The 18,927-nt window shown below is 36.2% G+C and overlaps 1 protein-coding gene across 12 annotated transcripts in view; it reads right to left on the reverse strand.

Moving 5' to 3' along the window:
* Positions 1-18,927, reverse strand: part of PTPRM (protein tyrosine phosphatase receptor type M) — a 470,301-nt gene that overhangs the window by 86,419 nt on the left and 364,955 nt on the right. For 4 of the 12 annotated variants that reach the window (XM_071737183.1, XM_071737189.1, XM_071737185.1 and 1 more), the window contains 5 exons: positions 12,233-12,384; positions 9,671-9,745; positions 9,418-9,444; positions 5,849-5,860; positions 4,894-5,081 (listed from right to left, as the gene is read on the reverse strand). In XM_071737183.1, coding sequence (XP_071593284.1) covers positions 4,894-5,081; positions 5,849-5,860; positions 9,418-9,444; positions 9,671-9,745; positions 12,233-12,384 — 454 coding nt within the window. The remainder of the gene's footprint in view (positions 1-4,893; positions 5,082-5,848; positions 5,861-9,417; positions 9,445-9,670; positions 9,746-12,232; positions 12,385-18,927) is intronic. The other 8 variants (XM_071737184.1, XM_071737187.1, XM_071737192.1 and 5 more) reach the window with 3 other exon arrangements.

The following is an 18,927-nucleotide window of genomic DNA, read 5'->3' on the forward strand; positions in this document are numbered from 1 at the left end:
GGTACATCTACCTGAATATCCATTTCAGTTAAGTTCCATTTCGATTAATATATTACTATGAAAATAGGATTTCTTTCACACCCCCAGTTATTCTCAACACTCACCTCCAAATCTTCTCCAATTACTCTTTGTATATATATATATATATAGTCTATATATATATAGTCTATATATATATAGTCTATATATATATATATAGTCTTCTTTGACTTTGACCATAATCCCCCACAGAATAACTGAACGGTGACACGGCTAAATGACCTATTTAAAAATTCTTCTACCAATTTACAATAGATCCTAAGAAGTGCTAAACTGAAATGAACTGTTTAACATATATTAGATAATATATTTCATGTTCCTGTGTTCCTGACCTTGATAGCCCCTTTGAGTTTGTATCCTCATGGGTATCCATCTTTTAACTGCAGTGATTTAGGGATGAATACAATTAAATTGGTGTAACCATTCAGAGTGGAGATCATGCAGCATAAAAGGGGCATAATCAGTATAGTTTATCTTGACAGTATATAACTTCACTATATTAGCAATAGTATTGTTTTAACAATATTAGTATAAAATAATTTCCTGACTGAAACAGTTAATGTCCACAAAGCCTTAAGAAAGGACATGTACTACAGGAGGTGAAGAGGAGAGAGATGAGAGAGACAGTGGGGGGAAAGGCCTTCAAGTTAAAACTACACAGAGGAACCTTTTTTTAAACTGTTATTGACACAGTCTTGTTAGGGACAGTAAGTGAGGCTGATCTGAGCAAGATAGTCTTTGCAAATCCTGCCTTTTCAAAGGAACCTCAGGTTTTGAGATAATGGAAGCTCAGAACTCCCTGCCATGGAACATAATGTGAAATTGATTTTGCAAGGCTTTATCTACACAAAGTTTCACTGGCTTAATTAAAGGTGTGTTTTTAAATCAATTCTATTAAATCAGTCCAAGCTCCTGTGTGGACACTCTGAAATCGATTTGAAACTGTCTTGTGTCAACTAATCTTAATTTAGCAAAGAAACAATTTACACTGAACAGGAACCCGTTTTTGCTGATCAAAAAATAGGGTTAAAAATAATTCTTACAAGATTCTTATAAGATTTTGATTAATTTCTCTGTTTCTGCCCTTGCTATGGCAAACTGTGCTGTCCTCCAGTAGCCCAGCCCATCTTTTTAGGATAAGGATGAACTCAATTTCTTCGTATCTATGTGTTTATGGCCTTTTGACAGATACTCATCCTTGCAAAAGGATAAAATGCTCTGAAACTAGGAAGTCTAAAACCAAAAGGTGGCAGGTGTACAGAGGGAGAAGTGATAAATTGAAGAGACCACTTTCACCCTTCTTTTCTATTAATTTTTCCTGCAATGAGTAATGGAGATAAACAATGAACCTCCACCACGGTCAGTACAAGCTTTCTCATGCTTTGGATATGGGATGCAGCTTAAATAGCCCAGAACTACTGTAGGGGCGCATGCGAAATCAGGCCAATGTTATCCTGTCAGTTTAACATTGCTGCAAACAAGCCAAAATCTTTCCTTTCTTAAGGGTCTGGCAGGGGATAGAAAGGATTTTAAAGATCTAGTACAGACTAGCTGTGTGGAATTTCCCCTGAGATTCAGGATTTCTGTGCAATCCCTTGCAATCACTCACACTCCACTAGGCTGCAAATGAGGTTCTGCATTTGAGTCCACAGCTTCCAGAAATGTATCCACATTATTTCCACATGGGAAAACGGACAGTGAACTTGTTACCAATGTGCATCTCAGGACATGTTTGTACTTGCCCTTGCTCTACAGGCACATCTAGGCACAAAATCAGAAGCTGCATCACTGCCTCCAGAAGCCAGGGCCTGATCCTGCTGCAGGGAATAGAAGGCATCAGAGGAAGAGGGGCAGGCTGCAGGATGCTGTCCCACTGATATTCAACCAAAGCCTTTTCACTGATGGGATTCAAAGTATCTCATCTCCTCCCTGGGAGAACGGCAGGGCACCACCCTGAAAAGCACAGTGCCCCAAGCCCCTGTATATTGGAAGCTATTGGAAGATATTCAAAATCTCAAGTGGGCAATCCTAAGATTACTTAAATACAAATTTGAAACTTCATCCTTAGCGTCACTTATGTTACTGCAAAAACTACTGCATGAAACACACAGGACTTAAAACTACATAGATCTACTTAGGTTGTGAACTAGAGCCCAAATTATTGTGAATATTGGCCCTAATTGTTAAGTTGTATTTTAAGGTACTTAAAACTATCCACGACAGTAGCCATTCTGTATCCTTGCACTCTTCTGAAGTGCTGCTAATGGGTAATGCACTACTTTACTTTCTGTTCAGTTCAACAGATTTTTTTTTTTTTTCAAAGTGAATCCTACATGAATTTCTCTTGAATCAAACTCACTCCCTGGTGAGACTTATATAATCCTGCTGTCTTGTTAGAGCAAAAATCATCTGTGAGACTTCATTCAAAACAAATCCCCTGCCAAACTACTTCTTCCTTTGCATTTGGACAGTTATCCTGATAATTTATAACGAAAAAATTGTATCGTTGTCTAGCTCAACCTTGTAAAGAGGACCACATCAGTCTGACAGCAGCATTAAAAAAGAGATTCTCAAACTTAGCAGAATATATTGGGCAGTTTTTCATTGCATGTGGAGAAGAAACAGCAATTCTGCAGTAGTTTGATGGGGAAAAACCCTCAAAGATAAGGCTAGTTATGGTTCACTGTGATTATAAACACTTTCCATTCATAGAGGACTTTTTTCAGATGCAGCTGCAGTATTTTAACTCAACCTTCCCTGCCACTGCTAATAAACTGCACACTAATGTATTGCGTATACTGGTATTAGTCATGACTACACCTACTGTCTGTAATGGGATGCCATTCATCAGCTTGGAAAGCTAAAAATTAAGTGATTTTCCTGGAAACTGTTTTTCAGCAGCATCATTTGCTCTGCTATAGTTAAACACCCATGTCATTGGTAGCATTATAAATTCCATTTTACAGCCTTCTTTTATTTTTTATAAATTAATTGTAGCTTTTCTCTAGGCCTAATGCTGGTATAAAAGGTTTTGGCTGATGAGCAAATCTTTTCCAAAGACAAGAATTTTCAATTCTATCATTTTTAAATAACAGTGGAATAAAAAACCTCAGAGGAACAAACTTGTTTAAGTCAGCTACACAAATGAAACTTGACAAGTGATTAGCTCCTTCTGGGAACGAATTGTTTTCTACATTTTAGGGGAAAAAATGTCATCAGTGACTTTGGAAGTAGCCCGAAGCATGTACTTTGGAAGTCTAATACTACAAATACCAGTTTAAACAATTACATGTTTAAGCAATTATTATAACATGGAATTGGCATGACAAAGTGCAAACTTCAACAGAACACCATCTCTCACAAAATGCAAGCAGTACGCTTGTGCACGCTTGCAAAATCTCAGAATGTAGTAGTAATTGTATTAGTCATCCTCAAGGATCTGCAAGAGTGAATATATTAGTTCCTACCTTTAAAAATTATTGAAGCTCTAGGGTAGTGCATGATTGTGCATGTCCAAAAAGGAAGTTGGTGCATGCTCTACATGGTGGAAGTAATTGAAATGACTTTAGCTGGTTGTCCTCCTCCCTTTTTCTGCTAGATGACAGAATAAGAAGTGATTCCACACCCCCATCCCTGAATTCTACTTTGAGAAGACAGAGTTAAAATTGAATCTGTAGTAAAACATTTGGGGTTTGGGTTCAAATCCACTGAGGGAAACCACTCACTGTAGACATCTTATCAGCCCATTTCAGAACGCTCCTTTATGCAAGAATCACTCAGAGATATAAATGCCTTAAAATCTGAGCTAAAAGGCAAAGAGAAATGGACACAGGACATTCACTTTTACACCCTAAAAATTAAAACATTTGACCTAAGCAGATTTTACAAGGTTTCAAATCTTCCCTTATATTAGACAAGCAAGATAAGTCTCTGTTCATTCAAATATATGATTTGGATAAAGAGCAATGTGCTCTTGAGACTCTTTAGCAAAACTAAGCTTCTGAAGTCAGGCATTATATTACCCTTAATTTTCAGCATGAGAGCAAGTTCTACTTGTTTTTCACTTTTTTCATTTAGCAAACTGACCTATCTCACAAGGAGGACAGAATCTATGGTGCAATATGCTGGGTTCCTATAGTATTTGTCAGGATGTAGCAGTCATGACATTTAAAACTAAGAAACTATGATGATAACAGGGAGGAACAGGTCACTCTAGCATGAAATGAAGAAACAGAAGTAGAATAAAAAAATAAAATTAAAAAAACCCAAGAAAAACGAGAGACCAGAAGTTCATATGAAAAATAATGAGGATTAGAGATAGCTTCCAGCTAGTGGGAAATGGTTCAGGCACCACAGAATAAATTTCATAGACCTGTGGGTCTCTATGAAGATTTGCACACTTCCCCTCCGTGATGAATACTATTAATCCAAAAAATACTGCTTGCAGAACTTGATTTCTAAGCTAATATTGTGTTACAGGAAAAGTGTGATTAGCCCATGTGTGATGTAGAATTTTGGGAAAAAGCTATATTCTTCAGCAGTAAAAGGCAAACATGGCAAGTGTGAGGAGAGCACTAGTGGATCTGTTTTTGTGTATGTACAGCTTTATGCACTTAGAATTAGGCAGCGTTTTCCAAGAAAGGTTTTTACATCTTACTCCTCATCTGACTGGTTACAATCAGAAAATATGCTCACTGTAGAGATGATCCTTCCCATTCAGTATCTTCCCTCTCCCAGCAGCTGGCTTACTTGGTTGAGTAATCATTTTTTCTTCTTCTGTAGTACAGGAAGCAGGCAGGTGAAGCCAATGGTCCAGAAAAAAATAATAATCAGATCATTAGACCTGACACGTACCTCATACTCCTCCTTGAATCCATAGCCTTCTGCACACTTCATTTGGGTGATGTGCTGTAGCAAGTCAGCTACACGGATGGCTGGATGAAGCTGTCCCGTCTGGTAGGGCACATCTACTGGATCTCTCTTCTTGTAGGTATGGGATTGGACCAGGCTGCTTGTGTCACTGACCATCGTATGGGTTTCATCTAGAAAAAAGAGTATCTCGTAATGTACTGGCTCACTTTCACTTGTTAACAGAAATACATTAACAGAAGTACATAGATTTCTACAGGAATGACAGAAATCTGACACCATCGGTATTGCTTCTGTCTGTGAAGGCTACATCAGGAAAACAGTAAATTCATGGAGCAGTTTACACAGGGAAATTGCAAGACTGATTGGAATGAGGCAAAGTCCATGGTTCCACAATGGAAGCATTGCAGAGCAGTCCGAACTCTAATGTTGTTTCAAACATGACTACCTGATTACAAACAGGTTTTAAGTTAGGCATTTGGTTCTAAACTGCATAGAAGTTTCCTTCTGAAACTTCAACAAGTCCTATGGAAGGAAACTGGACTTGTATTCTTCTTAGATTACTGAAGTGCTGTATTTTACACTGCAAATTTAGAGCAAATGTTTGGAGTGAGCAAAATAAAAAGATGCACAAAATGACTTATGGTTTCATCAAGCTAGGACTGCAATGAAAATGTAGAACTGATACAACATCTGGAGACAAACTACGAGAGGACAAATGCAAAAGACCACTTGATCAGGAAAAATATTGTGACTGGCTGCTGAACATGCTTTAGGACTATGGTATATCGTGAGCCATCACATTAGGCATGGAATGTTTTATGTCAACTGACATGCAGGCCAACAAACAGGAGAACCCAGTTAGCTGGTTAAAATCTTTACGAGACACGTACTCTCCCAACCCTCCACATCTCTTCCATGGGGCAAATGGGCAACTTACCATTGATTGGCACTTTTAAGAAGAGACATATCAGGAGAAAAAAAAGAGGAGGAGAAAAAGGAAACAGGGCATAAGCAACAGTACTACATTAATAATTACAGGTAATTTTATGTTTGTAATTTAGTCTTTACAGAGTGATTTCCTAAATGAGTCTCAGTTTCACTGTATAAATTAAATGTACTGAAACTAAGGTATCTTACTGTGAGTCAATTCACACAGAGGCAACTGAGATGAAAACTTATCACTAAATAGACAGATGTGAAAGTACTCCCTACCTATAGAGACAAACAAACAAACAAAAATTACTTTCTTCCTGTTTAAATGGAATTTTGAAAATTTGTTCAGATTTGACAAAAAGAAAAAAAATACAGCTCAAATTCTAAGGTCCAAGTATCATCATAAATATTTTTTCTGCTTACCCAAACAGTAATTTTACAGATCTCAAATAATTTTTGACCTTTAACTGAAATTGTAACTCTGATGCTTTGACTAACTCCAACTCCTCACTGGTTTCACACTAAATAAAGCAACAGCTTACCAAAGCTCTATATTTATTAAAATACATATTACTTTGTAATACATATTGTATCAAAAGGAAGACAAAATAATATTTCCATATTAATAAATCTGGTACAAATACTTCCAATGAAAAAGTCCCAGGTTGTCATCTACACACCAAAAATACTACCACACCTCATTAAAGGTGGGATTCTACTCTTAGTTATAACACTAAAAATCAGTGTTAAAGCCACAGAGCTCAATGAATCATATTTCAAACATAATTTTAGGCTCTCACAATTCACTGATACTAAGAAAAATAAAATCTGGTCCTCAGCAAGCACACAGTCAATATGAACTCTATGTTTAAACCTAAGCCAAAAATAGAAAAAAATTACTTTGGACGTTTCACTACTTTCCCTGTCAGTTGGCTAACCTGATCTAATAAGAGAAAATTAACTCATATTTTAGCCATAAAATTTGACAACTGTTGTCTAACGTGTGAAAAAATTGTACTGCAAAGCACCTTGGGATGCATGGCATGAAGCGTGGTATACAAGTGTAGGTACAGTATGTTGCTGTTGAAATGACACCTAAAAACTACAAGGTGGCCAAGACACAAAAGACAAAAAAAGTGTAGGAAGTTGATCATGATTTTCTGGGTGGTGTATTTCAGTTTTAGAAACAGGTTAGAAAGCTTGGGGCTTTTTTTTTTTTTTCTTTTTTTTTGAAAACTATAGAATTGTAAGACACTGTTAGTAACAAAGATGAAGGGCAAAGTTATTAGAGAACAGAGTCTTGTAATATGAAGCAGCAGTTAAATTTTCATGAAACTTTCCTGTGAGCTCCTTTGTTTTAGACTAATTTTCCTCTTTCCATTTCTTTATCTCTTATGTCTGCATTAATACGATTATTCTCTCTTTGGGAGTGATCTTTTAAGTTGATTTAAATAAAGCATAATTTTAAAAGTTCACTATTACTCTTTTTTATTTTTTTATTTTTCCCTACTGACTGGCTAAGTTCCTGATCTGCATGAAGAGTCCAAAGATCTCGCTGTACATAAATTTGGGAAAGGTAAGTGTGTTTCTGCCTTTATAACTAAACTCAAATTCACCAGACCTCAGTCCTTACCAGGAAGTCACATTGAAAGGTTAATTTAGTTCTAATTAAAGCCTTGACCCTACAGTCCAACACAACTTCTTTTTACACTGGAAGACAGCAGCAAGGGCAGATATTAGTTGTAATTAAAACCCAGCATTTTTTGTTAATTGATGTATTTCTCTACTGACTCAAGTATAGCTAATTTGATTTATCTCAGATAAAACACTTGTCCTATACAGGACAAGTACGGACAAAAATGGACATTTTATGGGAGAGAGACCTGGCCTGAATGAAGCGCTACTCAGAAGAGAGTATGGAATTTATACACATGTAATGTTACAAAAATATTTATTTCCCACAGTGAAATTACTGAAAGATTTTCTGACCTTATTAAGCATAGATTACTGTCATAGATGATAAAATATGTATCTACCTAACTCAAGATTTTACAGACTTAGTAGGAGCAAAAAAAATTTTTTTCAGTGTTTTTTTACCTATATCTGAATTACTTGTTTAGAGATAATTTCTAGTGAAAAAAAACCCCTAAGAAATACTTTTACAATTATTATTATTAAGCAAAGGATCACAAAAAAACCCATCAGAGAAACCATTAACTAAAACTTAATAATAATCCAGATAGGAATTCTCTGTTTTTCTCCTGGTTATAGTACTTTTCTTGCCCATCCACAAGCTCTGAAAGAACATCATACTAGATGAGGAGTTGAATGAATGCTGAATGACAAAAAATCTAACCTCTCAGGCAGTTAAAAGGCATTGAAAATTTCATTTGCATGCAGATTATTACATTGTTACAGTCTCTACCATTACATTCTTCCAGATTTTCATAATGTAGAAAAGTGCACAAGTTCCTTCTTCAGGTTATTACCCTGAAATGCAGTGTACTAAATATTCCTTCACAATGACGAATTTCCAAGATCACCTTCCTAAACTTCTGCTTCTTATATGCTCCACTCCGGTTTTTCTAAGGGTGTCTAATTTACAGTTTAAGGGCAGGAATCAGTTAAAGGGCCTTATATTTTTTATAGTGCAAAATTTTTTTGCAAAATATCATTGTAAAAAGATTAAGTAGACAGGTTTAAGACTGGAGTTTGAATTCTTGCTACAGTGCCCTGTTGTATTTTGACTTGTTAATTTAGAAAAACCTCTCTGTTTAGTTTGAAGTTAGTATGGGAAGGAGGTGTAAATGAATACAAGCCACAAAGCAGTTAGAATTACTTTAGCACTGAAGATGCAGTAGAGCCTCATGCTTATTCTTTTATCACTATGCAGAAACCTCTCTCTTGGTAATACTGGACAATAGTACGTTTCCCTAAATCCTCAGAGGAAGTCCTTTACATTTAACTGAGCATTTTTAACCTACAGTTTTACTGTTTTACTTCATTCCCGTGACACCTGATGCATAGTAAACTATATTCTCTAGATGTCATGTTATCATTTTGCTGTTTAAAATACCATCTTCTGCTCTGAAACTTCACTTTGACAAGCATGTCAGAAACTATGTGGTATTGTGAGAAGAAATGATTGCTGGTCGATGGCCAAAGCTATATTTTGTCTGATTTTCTGTATGATGAATAGTCTAATTAGGAAAAAATGTTATTTTTAAGAAGTGACATCTTCATTTCTGAGATAATATGGAAAAAAAAAAAAAAGAGGGAAGCTATTTTGAACTGCTGAGATAATCAAATTCTTTTGTGTCACTCCAAATACATGCATAAGCGTTTCCTTACAAATCCACTTTTTTTTTTTTGATTATTTCTCTCTTTTCTCCCCTGACTTGCACTACAACTTTAGTAATCAAGCCTGGTAACTGTCCTTAGCATTCTCAGTGTAGCCAACCCCTCTCTTTAGCATAGCACTCCAGCTTTTTGCATGCTATTGTCTGTACCCCGAGAACTGTGACTTTCTAAATTACTTCAGCAACAAACTTTGATAAAGGGAAATATTCTCACCTAAAATTGCAGTTGGCACAAATGGATCTGTCATACATCATAAGCAGGTCAATGCAGAAAAGGTAAAAAGAGAGAGAACAGTAAATGATTGATAAATGTTTCTGAGTTTTATTTCAGAAAGCTACTGCAAGCAATCAGTATGCTGCTTATTTATGTATTAAATTTCTATGCAAGAAGTATAATAACATAATTATATACGCTTTTATTATGAAAATTTCTGTATAAGGTGGAAACCAAGAAAAAAATTGGTTACCTGGGTAATAAGAATTAGGCACTGTTGTGCTCAATGTGTTAGTTTTCATTGTAAATGAAGATGGTGAAGATACAGCTGCAAAGAGAAACAAAGCTGGTTAGAGACAGTGAATTGATCCATGCTATGAAATCTGTGTTGTAGCATATATGACTGACTTAGATTAGGGTCAGTCCTGTTGTATTTATTGCACTGGAATCAGGACCTAGGGAATACCAGGTGTGCCAAATGAATAAAATGTGATCAAGTCTCTAAAAAGAAATGTCACCAGAGAAAATATTTGGATTGGTGATGACAGATTTACTTCTTCAGTCAAAAGATTAGACTGAATACTGAGGCATGAATAAAGACATCACAATGACAAAAGGTGTTTTTGACTCAGACTTTGATCATTTGTAAGTTTACTTAATAATTCTGTAAATACTGTATGCAAATATTCTACTATAATTCATTTTTTCCTCTCATTTTTTTTTTATTTATTCAAGCAGATGGATAGTGCACACAGAAACTGTTATGCCCTGAATATTATCCCTTCCTTAACAATGACTTCCAGGGACTAATACATAGACCAATGACACTGGCATTTGATGATTTTACCATTTGCTAAACCTATGGGAAAGCCCAATGCAACAAATTAAGTTTAGTTAGTACCCTGCTATGCAAAGTCCACATGAATTACCATTGTAAGCAGACATACATTCAACAGGTAGGAGTTAATCACTTCTAACAGGACGTTCAGCCAAAGAATCATTAAAGGCTTATAAGCAAAGCTCATTTCAAATTTAGTCTTAGTTGCTTGCCTACACAGCTCAGATTCAGTCAGATCAGTAAATTTAAGCACATTCTGGGTACCTATAAACAGACTAACAGGAATTTGTGAAACAGAAGTAGAATTGAAGAAGACATGGTCTGCTGGATGAGGAGTGACATTATTCTTGCTGGTTTTTATCCACCCTTCATACAGTTACCAGCCCTTGTTAAAATGGTCCTATTTCAAAATAGGATTTTAAAATGCTGGCAGTTATCACCCTATAAATTAATACATCTGAGATTACTTTCCTTTGAATTTGTCTCCTGAATCACTGAAATCTCTGAAAGAACAGAGAGGTTTTCCTTTTGGATATGTATGTAGAGATTAGTTGAGGTCAGAGATGGTGCAGCTTATAAAACTGGCTACATATGGCTACATACAGAATGCAGCCTGGATAATAAACATTCATAGGAAGTAGGAATATCCTACACCTTTTGAGTACAAGGCCTTACACAATGATTATTACTAAAAACTGACTGCTTCTTCTGGTTACCTCATCTCTTACAGAAAGTCTAATTAGAGGTTCTAGTCCTCAAGAGCACTAGAAACTACTTGCTATGACAATAATTTCAAATTGGCTTAAGGTGCTTTACATTCCAGTAACTCATTGCAGCTTCTTTGGTTGTTGTGACCATTCAGTAACACCACTGGAAAGCCACATCACGATGACAGAGGGTGAAGTCAAACCTCTTGATCTCTTCATGGAAGTAAGCAATCTCATTAACTGCAATGGTATATTCTCACCAGGAAGGCAAATGACTTTTTGAAAGATCTATTTCAAAGTAATTTCAAAAGTAAGTCAAATGCAAATGAACATTGCAAATTTTGAGCCTCGTGCTGCTGAGAAAAGTCTCACCCTATGAACCTCACAGAGTGTTTGTACAATCGAGCTCATCAGAGGTAAGACTTTAATCATATAATTAAAGAGTGGGAGTTCAGCTTCACATATTGTTAGTACATGAAACAGAATCTTTGACAAACTCTGAAGATGTTCGAAAACACTGGTATACATAGAAAAAGAAGTTCCTTTAAGAACTACAGAAAACAAGTTTCTGAACATAAGAATTCTTTTTCATTCTTTTTAGCAACTATAAGAAAACTACTGTTTTTCCTGGTCTTTGCTTAGTGCTAACTTCCAGACAGGAGTGAGTCCTTGACTAAAATTCTAACACAGGAAATTTTATATCCCAAATTATATTTATTTTCAGGGTAGATCCAAGAAGATCCAGGAGAATAGATAATCTCTTATGAAATTGCAGAACAGATAATTCTGCTGAGTTCCTCTTTTGCACATGAAAGAGAAAAACCATAATCTAGAATTGGAAATAACAAGACAACCAGATCACCTTTATTATCTCATGACATTAAAAAACAAATTTCATCTACAAAAAAAAAAAAAAAAAAGGGAACAGGGGAAACATTTGAAGTATTTGGGACAGCATGAAGGATATAAAATTCTTGAAGTAACAGAGGTTAGAAGAAGGTAAAACTACAGCTGTTTCAGTAATTCCTTTGCTCTTCTGCAGAAGAAAAAGATGGACAGAAAAAAGCTCAATTATCCTTATTATTTTTAAAGAAGTCTATTCTTGATATCTGACTGTCTTGCTCATTCGAATACACACCGTAATGTGCTGCACAGTAGGAAACCCTGGGTCCCATGGATTTTCCATGACTGAGTAATGAGGAATATTTTAAGAACCATTTGCACCTTTCTTCCACCTTCCAAGAAAAAAAAGAAAAGAAAAAAAACTTACATCTCCCATTTAGATTGTGCGTGTCCATGAAAGAGAAAGCTTCATCACAGTTGGTGCCTTGCTCAGTGTAGCTTTTATCCATTGAATTCACCATCACTGTCATCTCCTGCCGCGTGCTACTCAATGTCTCTTTCCGCTTCTTAGCCAATTTTCTTAAGAAATGAATGTTGAGGGAAAAAAAGAAAAAAACCAACACTCAGCATAGCCTTCATGTTGTTTAGATCAGTATTGTAGCTTGTAACCACATTACCAAGTAACATATTTACAATTATTCCCATGTTTCTAGAAATTTAAATTGACTTCACACTCATATTTTTCAATGGCATCTGATAATCAAGGGGTAGTTGCCAATGCCTTGACTTATGCTAGACAGCCCCTTAATTCTTGGGGACCAACACTGCATTAAAAGGGACTACTATAAAGATGATGTGAGCTACTCAACAGAGATTTCCATCTGTTTAAATGCATAATTAAATATTATAGCAGAGAAGGCTTCGCTGGAACTTACAAAGCAGTAATAATTTTCTCTTCACATGCTTAGAACTGTCTGAGCTGTTCCCTCTTAACACTATATAATACAGGTAACTGATTTATATCACATCACACAGTGTATGTTTGATCTCTTAGCATGCTTTGTACAAGCAAGTGACATTTTAAATTTACTTGTATTTCTAGAGACTGTTTTCTGTCACTTCTGATTTCAGAATAATCAGTCACAAAAGTCAGTTGTTTCTCAGCAGGAGTGGTCTGTTAGAGACAAGATCTTGATTCTGATATTATAATAGTGCTTCATTAAGCTATAGAACTGCTTTGGACACATATAACTCTTTTTTCCAGATCTGTCTATTTCTGTCTAAACAAAAATCTCATTCTGTCTGCCCCAGAGTTATGTTTATCTACAAAATAGGATGTTTATCACAAAATAGGATGTCCAAGACTCATGATTTTTCCTTCAAGCTCTGTGAGATGTCTGTGAGCCTGGTGATGGACACCATGCACATTTGGCTTGTTTTTCTGGCTTTTTCTTTGTCTTAGACCAAACTTTTCCCCAAGTTCTTACCTACAGCCTTCATGAAATAACTGCTGCACAGACTTTGATTTTACATCTGTTAATTCAATTACTTCTAGACACCTTCAACTAGAACTTACTGGAGCTTACTGTCTCATCTGTGCTTCCTACCACTTCTAGAAGCCTACTGGATCAAGCACAACCAACTTGTGATAATTCTTACATACTTTCTCTTCATTAACTCTCATGCAGTATGAAAAACTTATTCCCACTACAGACAAAAATTTTATGCCAGCCTCTGCTAGATTTTCAAACAAGCACATGCTTGTCTCTCACATTTCACAGGAGGAACTTCCTGTAAACCTCCCTATTGATAGTTCACAGTTCTCTATACAACCACTCACCATGCTTATCAGTATTACCTCAGATAATTTCTACTTAATATTAACTTACTTTTTAGACTTGATAACAAAACTGATTATTTATTACTTCACAGTGCATAAACACAGGAGGGACCATTAGATAATCTAGTCTAGCTGGTTTATATCAGAGACAGTAACATTTCAGTCAAGTATTGTACGTAAAACAAAACTATTAAATCTTTGCATCCTCCAGTCTAATTCATATCTAATTGTAATGATGAGTACTATATTATTGCAAGTAGAATCTGAGATATATCTTTTAATGCATGGACAACATCATGGAAATCCTTCATAAGGACTGGCTTATCAAACATGGATTAGATAAATTTTTTCCTCCTTCCCTCCTTAGCTCAGATGGTAACATACATTAACTCACAAATGGCTCCTCTTCTGATGGTTTTTAGTTTTCAGATGAAGAATATACAGCTATTTCCATGACCTGCCAACCACTGCGCAATTTGCTGTCAACTTGTGAAACTAGAACCTGAACAGTGACAATGACAGCATTCACAGTGTGGTCCCTGAAACTTCATCATGAAGGCACACATCATATTTATTTTAGTTCATGGACACCCTAGAAAAGTACTTCCTAAAAGAACAATTTAGCACTAGAGCAATCCTTCAAGCAGGGATGCTGAAGCAGCCTGTTTTCATGAGACTTCCATCTCTTCAGTCTGGAATCAGTGTCTTCTCTGCAATGGGTTGTCAATTAGCTATCTACATACTGCAGACTCATTAAAGCCAGGAAACTGCAGGATATTGAGGGCTTCCTTTTCCCATCAATGGACCTGTGAGTACTATCTGTACTTGTAAAACCTGTAATCATTGTCAACTGCACAATCTCATCAGTTTGTCCAAGAATTTGTGAATGTGAACTATGTACTGATGGAAAAGTAACAACTCATCTTTAGTGTTTTTTAAAAGAAAAGTTACTAAGAGAATTGCCCTGGGCAACATTATAGTGATAATGATCCATAAATTAAAATCCACAATGTGGTAAAAGATATGATTGTGAAATTACACTCTGCTGTTACAGGGAATGTCCTTTATTTTACAGTAAAATTGTATCCTTCCCCAGAAAAGCCAGAGTTCTTGTTTATTACACCAACACCCTGAAGCTCAACTTTTATAAAAATTCAGCTATTTGCTTAAAGAAATTACAGTTGTATTTTCTCATTTCCTTAATTTTTGGTTTTGGTCCCATAATCAAGCTATTGTTTTTATGACAGTAAAAGATTGTTTTTATGACAGCAACAACTGTACAGTACTTCTCAATCTGAATCTAATTCAGGGAATAGGTCTGGTGGGAAAAGTTCAAATTGGAAACAACTGTAAGAGGAAGACAGCAATACCAGCCAGACTTTTGTACTGAGAATAAAAACACCAACTAGACTTAGTCAAGTAAACTTTAGCTGAATATAACATTTTTACATCTGCAGTTTTCAGATATTGCTGAAAATATTGCAGTGCGGAAGCCTCTGCAACTCATCCATTCCTTGGATCTCCTCAAACCCTGGGAGACTCTAGCCATATAAGATTTAAGAAACTCATAAAACCATGGTACTTCCCATCACCATCACCATTCACACTTTTCGATTTGAAGTAAATTTTTGGGGGGAGAAAGACTTAAATATTTTATCATCTTCACTCATGGAAAAGACACTTCATAGCTACTCTCTGATGTTTTCTCCTTCTTAAAGGAAGAGATCTACAATCAAAGGAAAAGATAAAACAGATGGCAGCTCCCATGGTGGTTACCTAGGATGAAATTCTTCATGGAAGGAAAGCAAAAATGATCAGCTTCTCACACCAGTAGTGTGATATATGAGGAAACAGAATGTACTGTAGCAGTCTCAGAAAAGAGAAGCCTGGTATTTAGAACAATCTTAAGGCTAGCTAGGCACTGCTGGTATTTTGAGGCACAAAATATTTGAGAAGTGAGCTGGTGTAACTGTAAAAAATGGTAAAATGTAGAGCAGACAAGCATACAGACACCCCCAAAAAAGCTTGTATTGGATTTTAGGTATTTTTTACTCTGTTCTGTGCTGATTTTATTAAAATCATCTTAGGAAAATAATAAGCTAAAGGCTTCATGATACTCAGTGCCAATTTTAACTGCTACCATGAGATTCTCAAAAACTGCACCTTCTAATGTACATCTTCTCATTGAAAGAAACACCTTGTAAAAATCCTGCAAGCTTTTGTCTCTATCTTTTCCAAAACCCTACTACTCTGTGATTTGCGGCCCAAACCCTCCAACAAACCAAATCAAATAATTCTTATGATACTGCTATATTTTTGGCCACTATGTGATTCATTTTCCATCTTTTTACCTGTATCCATTTTCTCTGTCCTGCCTTGACTTAAATAACAAGCCCTTTGGGACCTGGCTTGCCTTTTCGTTTTGTGTTTATAAATCACAAGGCACAAAGGGACAATACCATAGTTAGAGAAACGTAACAACAATAAAAATCAAAAATATAAAAGGTGGCTGGGGCTGATAACCAGAACCAACTCAGACCCTGAAAGAAATGTGCTTTCCATTTTAATTCAGGAATGGTGAGAAGGAATATTTATTTGAATCAAGCAAAAGCACTCCTTTTCTTCCTCTCAATTACAAACCAAGTGGTACTCCTCTTTTTCTATCAGTATGACTCATTTTTTCCATGCCAAGAAAGAAGTAACTTTCCACATCTCCAGACACAAACTGCCATCACCAAGATATAAATAAACAGTGGGTAAAATTAGTAATAAAGTTGCTAAAAGAATTGGGGGGATTTTTTTCGTTCACTAAATTCAATGTACTATTGCATTTACTGTAGCTTAAGATAAAATAGTTTCTCCTTATTTATAGATTGTTTCAAATTTTACTTTTCTCTTCATGGACAGTGCACACAAATGGTTCTGATGAAGACAATTAATGCAACTCATGTTCTGATGCAGTTGGAGTTGCAAATGCTTTCATCAGTTTGATCACCAAATGCCTGAAAGAATCTAAACTATAATCAGCAAGATAATTTAGTAAAACAATAGTTGGTCAAAAAGATACAATACAAAGGGTGGAACTAAGTGTTCTTTTTTCACAACAGAATTTCATTACAAGTGGATATCCTACAAAAGTGCATGTTGGGTTTCATACTATTTATCATATACACAATAATGTCAAAAAGAGATGAATTTCAGGTTCACAATGTTTTTGGAAAACATACAATTTTTAATTGATAGTAAAACTAGAGTTAGGGTTAAAAAGTTACAAATTGAACTCTTGAGGAAGAGAACTGGATATTCCCTTATGATAAAATTCAGTGCTGACAGATATAAAGTCATGCATCTAGGAAAAATAATCCTAACAACTGTCTACACAAAATATTGGGTCTAAATTACTTCATTAACAACAGAGTAAAGAGGTCTGGTAGACATCTCTGAAAGAAAAGAGAAATCTCTGAAGACAAAAGTTCAGAGATACGTACAGTCAAAAATGCAAAGAGAAGTCAGAAATTAAGGAAGGAAGAGAACAAAATGGAAAATGTCATTAAGCAACTGTATAAATACATCTATGGTGCTCCCACATTTTGAACACTGCATACAAATTCTGCCATGTGCTTATCCAAAAAAGATTTTCCTAAACTAGAGAACATATGCAGAGAGGTGATGGGAAGATTGAGGGAACACATCCTACCACAAGAGCAGAAGTCCTGATATAGATAAGGAGCACCCAGTTTAAAAAAGAAGCAGTTGAACTGAGAATATGATAAAATTATAGAATAAAGCATAATAAAAAGTAAGAAATTAGGAAAGAATGACTATTTGTCTATAATGTGAGAACCAGACCAACATTGCATGCAGAAATTTTTTCAAATATAAAATACTTTCCTGCAAACCAGATAATTATGGAACACATCACCATCAGACTCTGGAGATACCAAAATCAAGTACTTGTAAAAGAAAAATTGATTGAGGGCTGAGTGGAGGACAGTGAATGCATTAATTTATTTTTACTCTGTTCATGTATTTGTCTAAAAGTTTGGCACATGCCACTGTCACAGACATGTGACCTTTAAGTCTGCTGGACTTTTAATCCAAAATTTTGTACATTTTTTTAAATTATAGTAAATATCCCTGTACAGGTTATGCAAGAAACACAATGTAAATACCTTGTTTGCTTGTCTAACCCTTAGAATTAACACATTTTTTCATTGTTCAGGCTGCTTATGATATACCAGGCAAGATAAATTAACTGAGAAATTAATTACTTTGCTCGTCTATTTTGGTTGTCTATGATACCCTAAAATAAGACACGTAACTATTTTGAGGAAAACGCTTTAATCTGAAATCATTTAATAAGCATCACCGATTCAGCAACACTCAGTCTGAAGGTGTAATTTAATAAAAATTCTCCACAAGAAGAATATGAGGAAGTCTGTAAATGTAACCGACGTTATCCTTGGTTATTGTGTTTTCATACATTTTTCATTCTTATGTTGTAATTACTTTAACAACAAAGCAGTCCTTTTCAATAAGTGTGAGTGTTTTCCTGTCTTCAGCAATGGGTCCTCTAAGGCAGACACAAAAACACCCATCAAGCATCATTGTGAGAATTACTTATGTATGACTGAGTTCCTCTAGTTTGCAGTAGTACATAAATGGTATAGAATCATAGAATTGGCTGGGTTGGAAGGGACCTCAGAGATCATCAAGTCCAACCCTTGATCCACTACCACTGGGGTTACCAGACCATGGCACCGAGTGCCACATCCAGTCTCTTTTTAAATATCTCCAGGGATGGAGAATCCACCACTTCCCAGGGCAGCCCATTCCAATGTCTGATCACCCTCTCAGTAAAGAAATTCTTTCTAATGTCCAACCTAAACCTCCCCTGGCACAACTTGAGACCGTGCCCTCTTGTCTTGCTGAGGGTTGCCTGGGAAAAGAGACCAACCACCCCCTGGCTACCCCCTCCTTTCAGGGAGTTGTAGAGAGTGATGAGGTCTCCTCTGAGCCTCCTCTTCTCCAGGCTGAACAGCCCCAGCTCCCTCAGCCTCTCTTCATAGGATCTGTGCTCGAGTCCCTTCACCAGCCTGGTTGCCCTCCTTTGGACCTGCTCCAGGACCTCAATCTCCTTCCTGAACTGAGGGGCCCAGAACTGGACACAGGACTCGAGGTGTGGCCTCACCAGCGCTGAGTACAGGGGCAGAATCACTTCCCTGGACCTGCTGGCCACGCTGTTCCTGATACAGGCCAGGATGCCATTGGCCTTCTTGGCC

The sequence above is a fragment of the Heliangelus exortis genome, chromosome 2 (assembly GCF_036169615.1).
Source record: "Heliangelus exortis chromosome 2, bHelExo1.hap1, whole genome shotgun sequence".
NCBI classification, from domain to species: Eukaryota; Metazoa; Chordata; class Aves; order Apodiformes; family Trochilidae; genus Heliangelus; species Heliangelus exortis.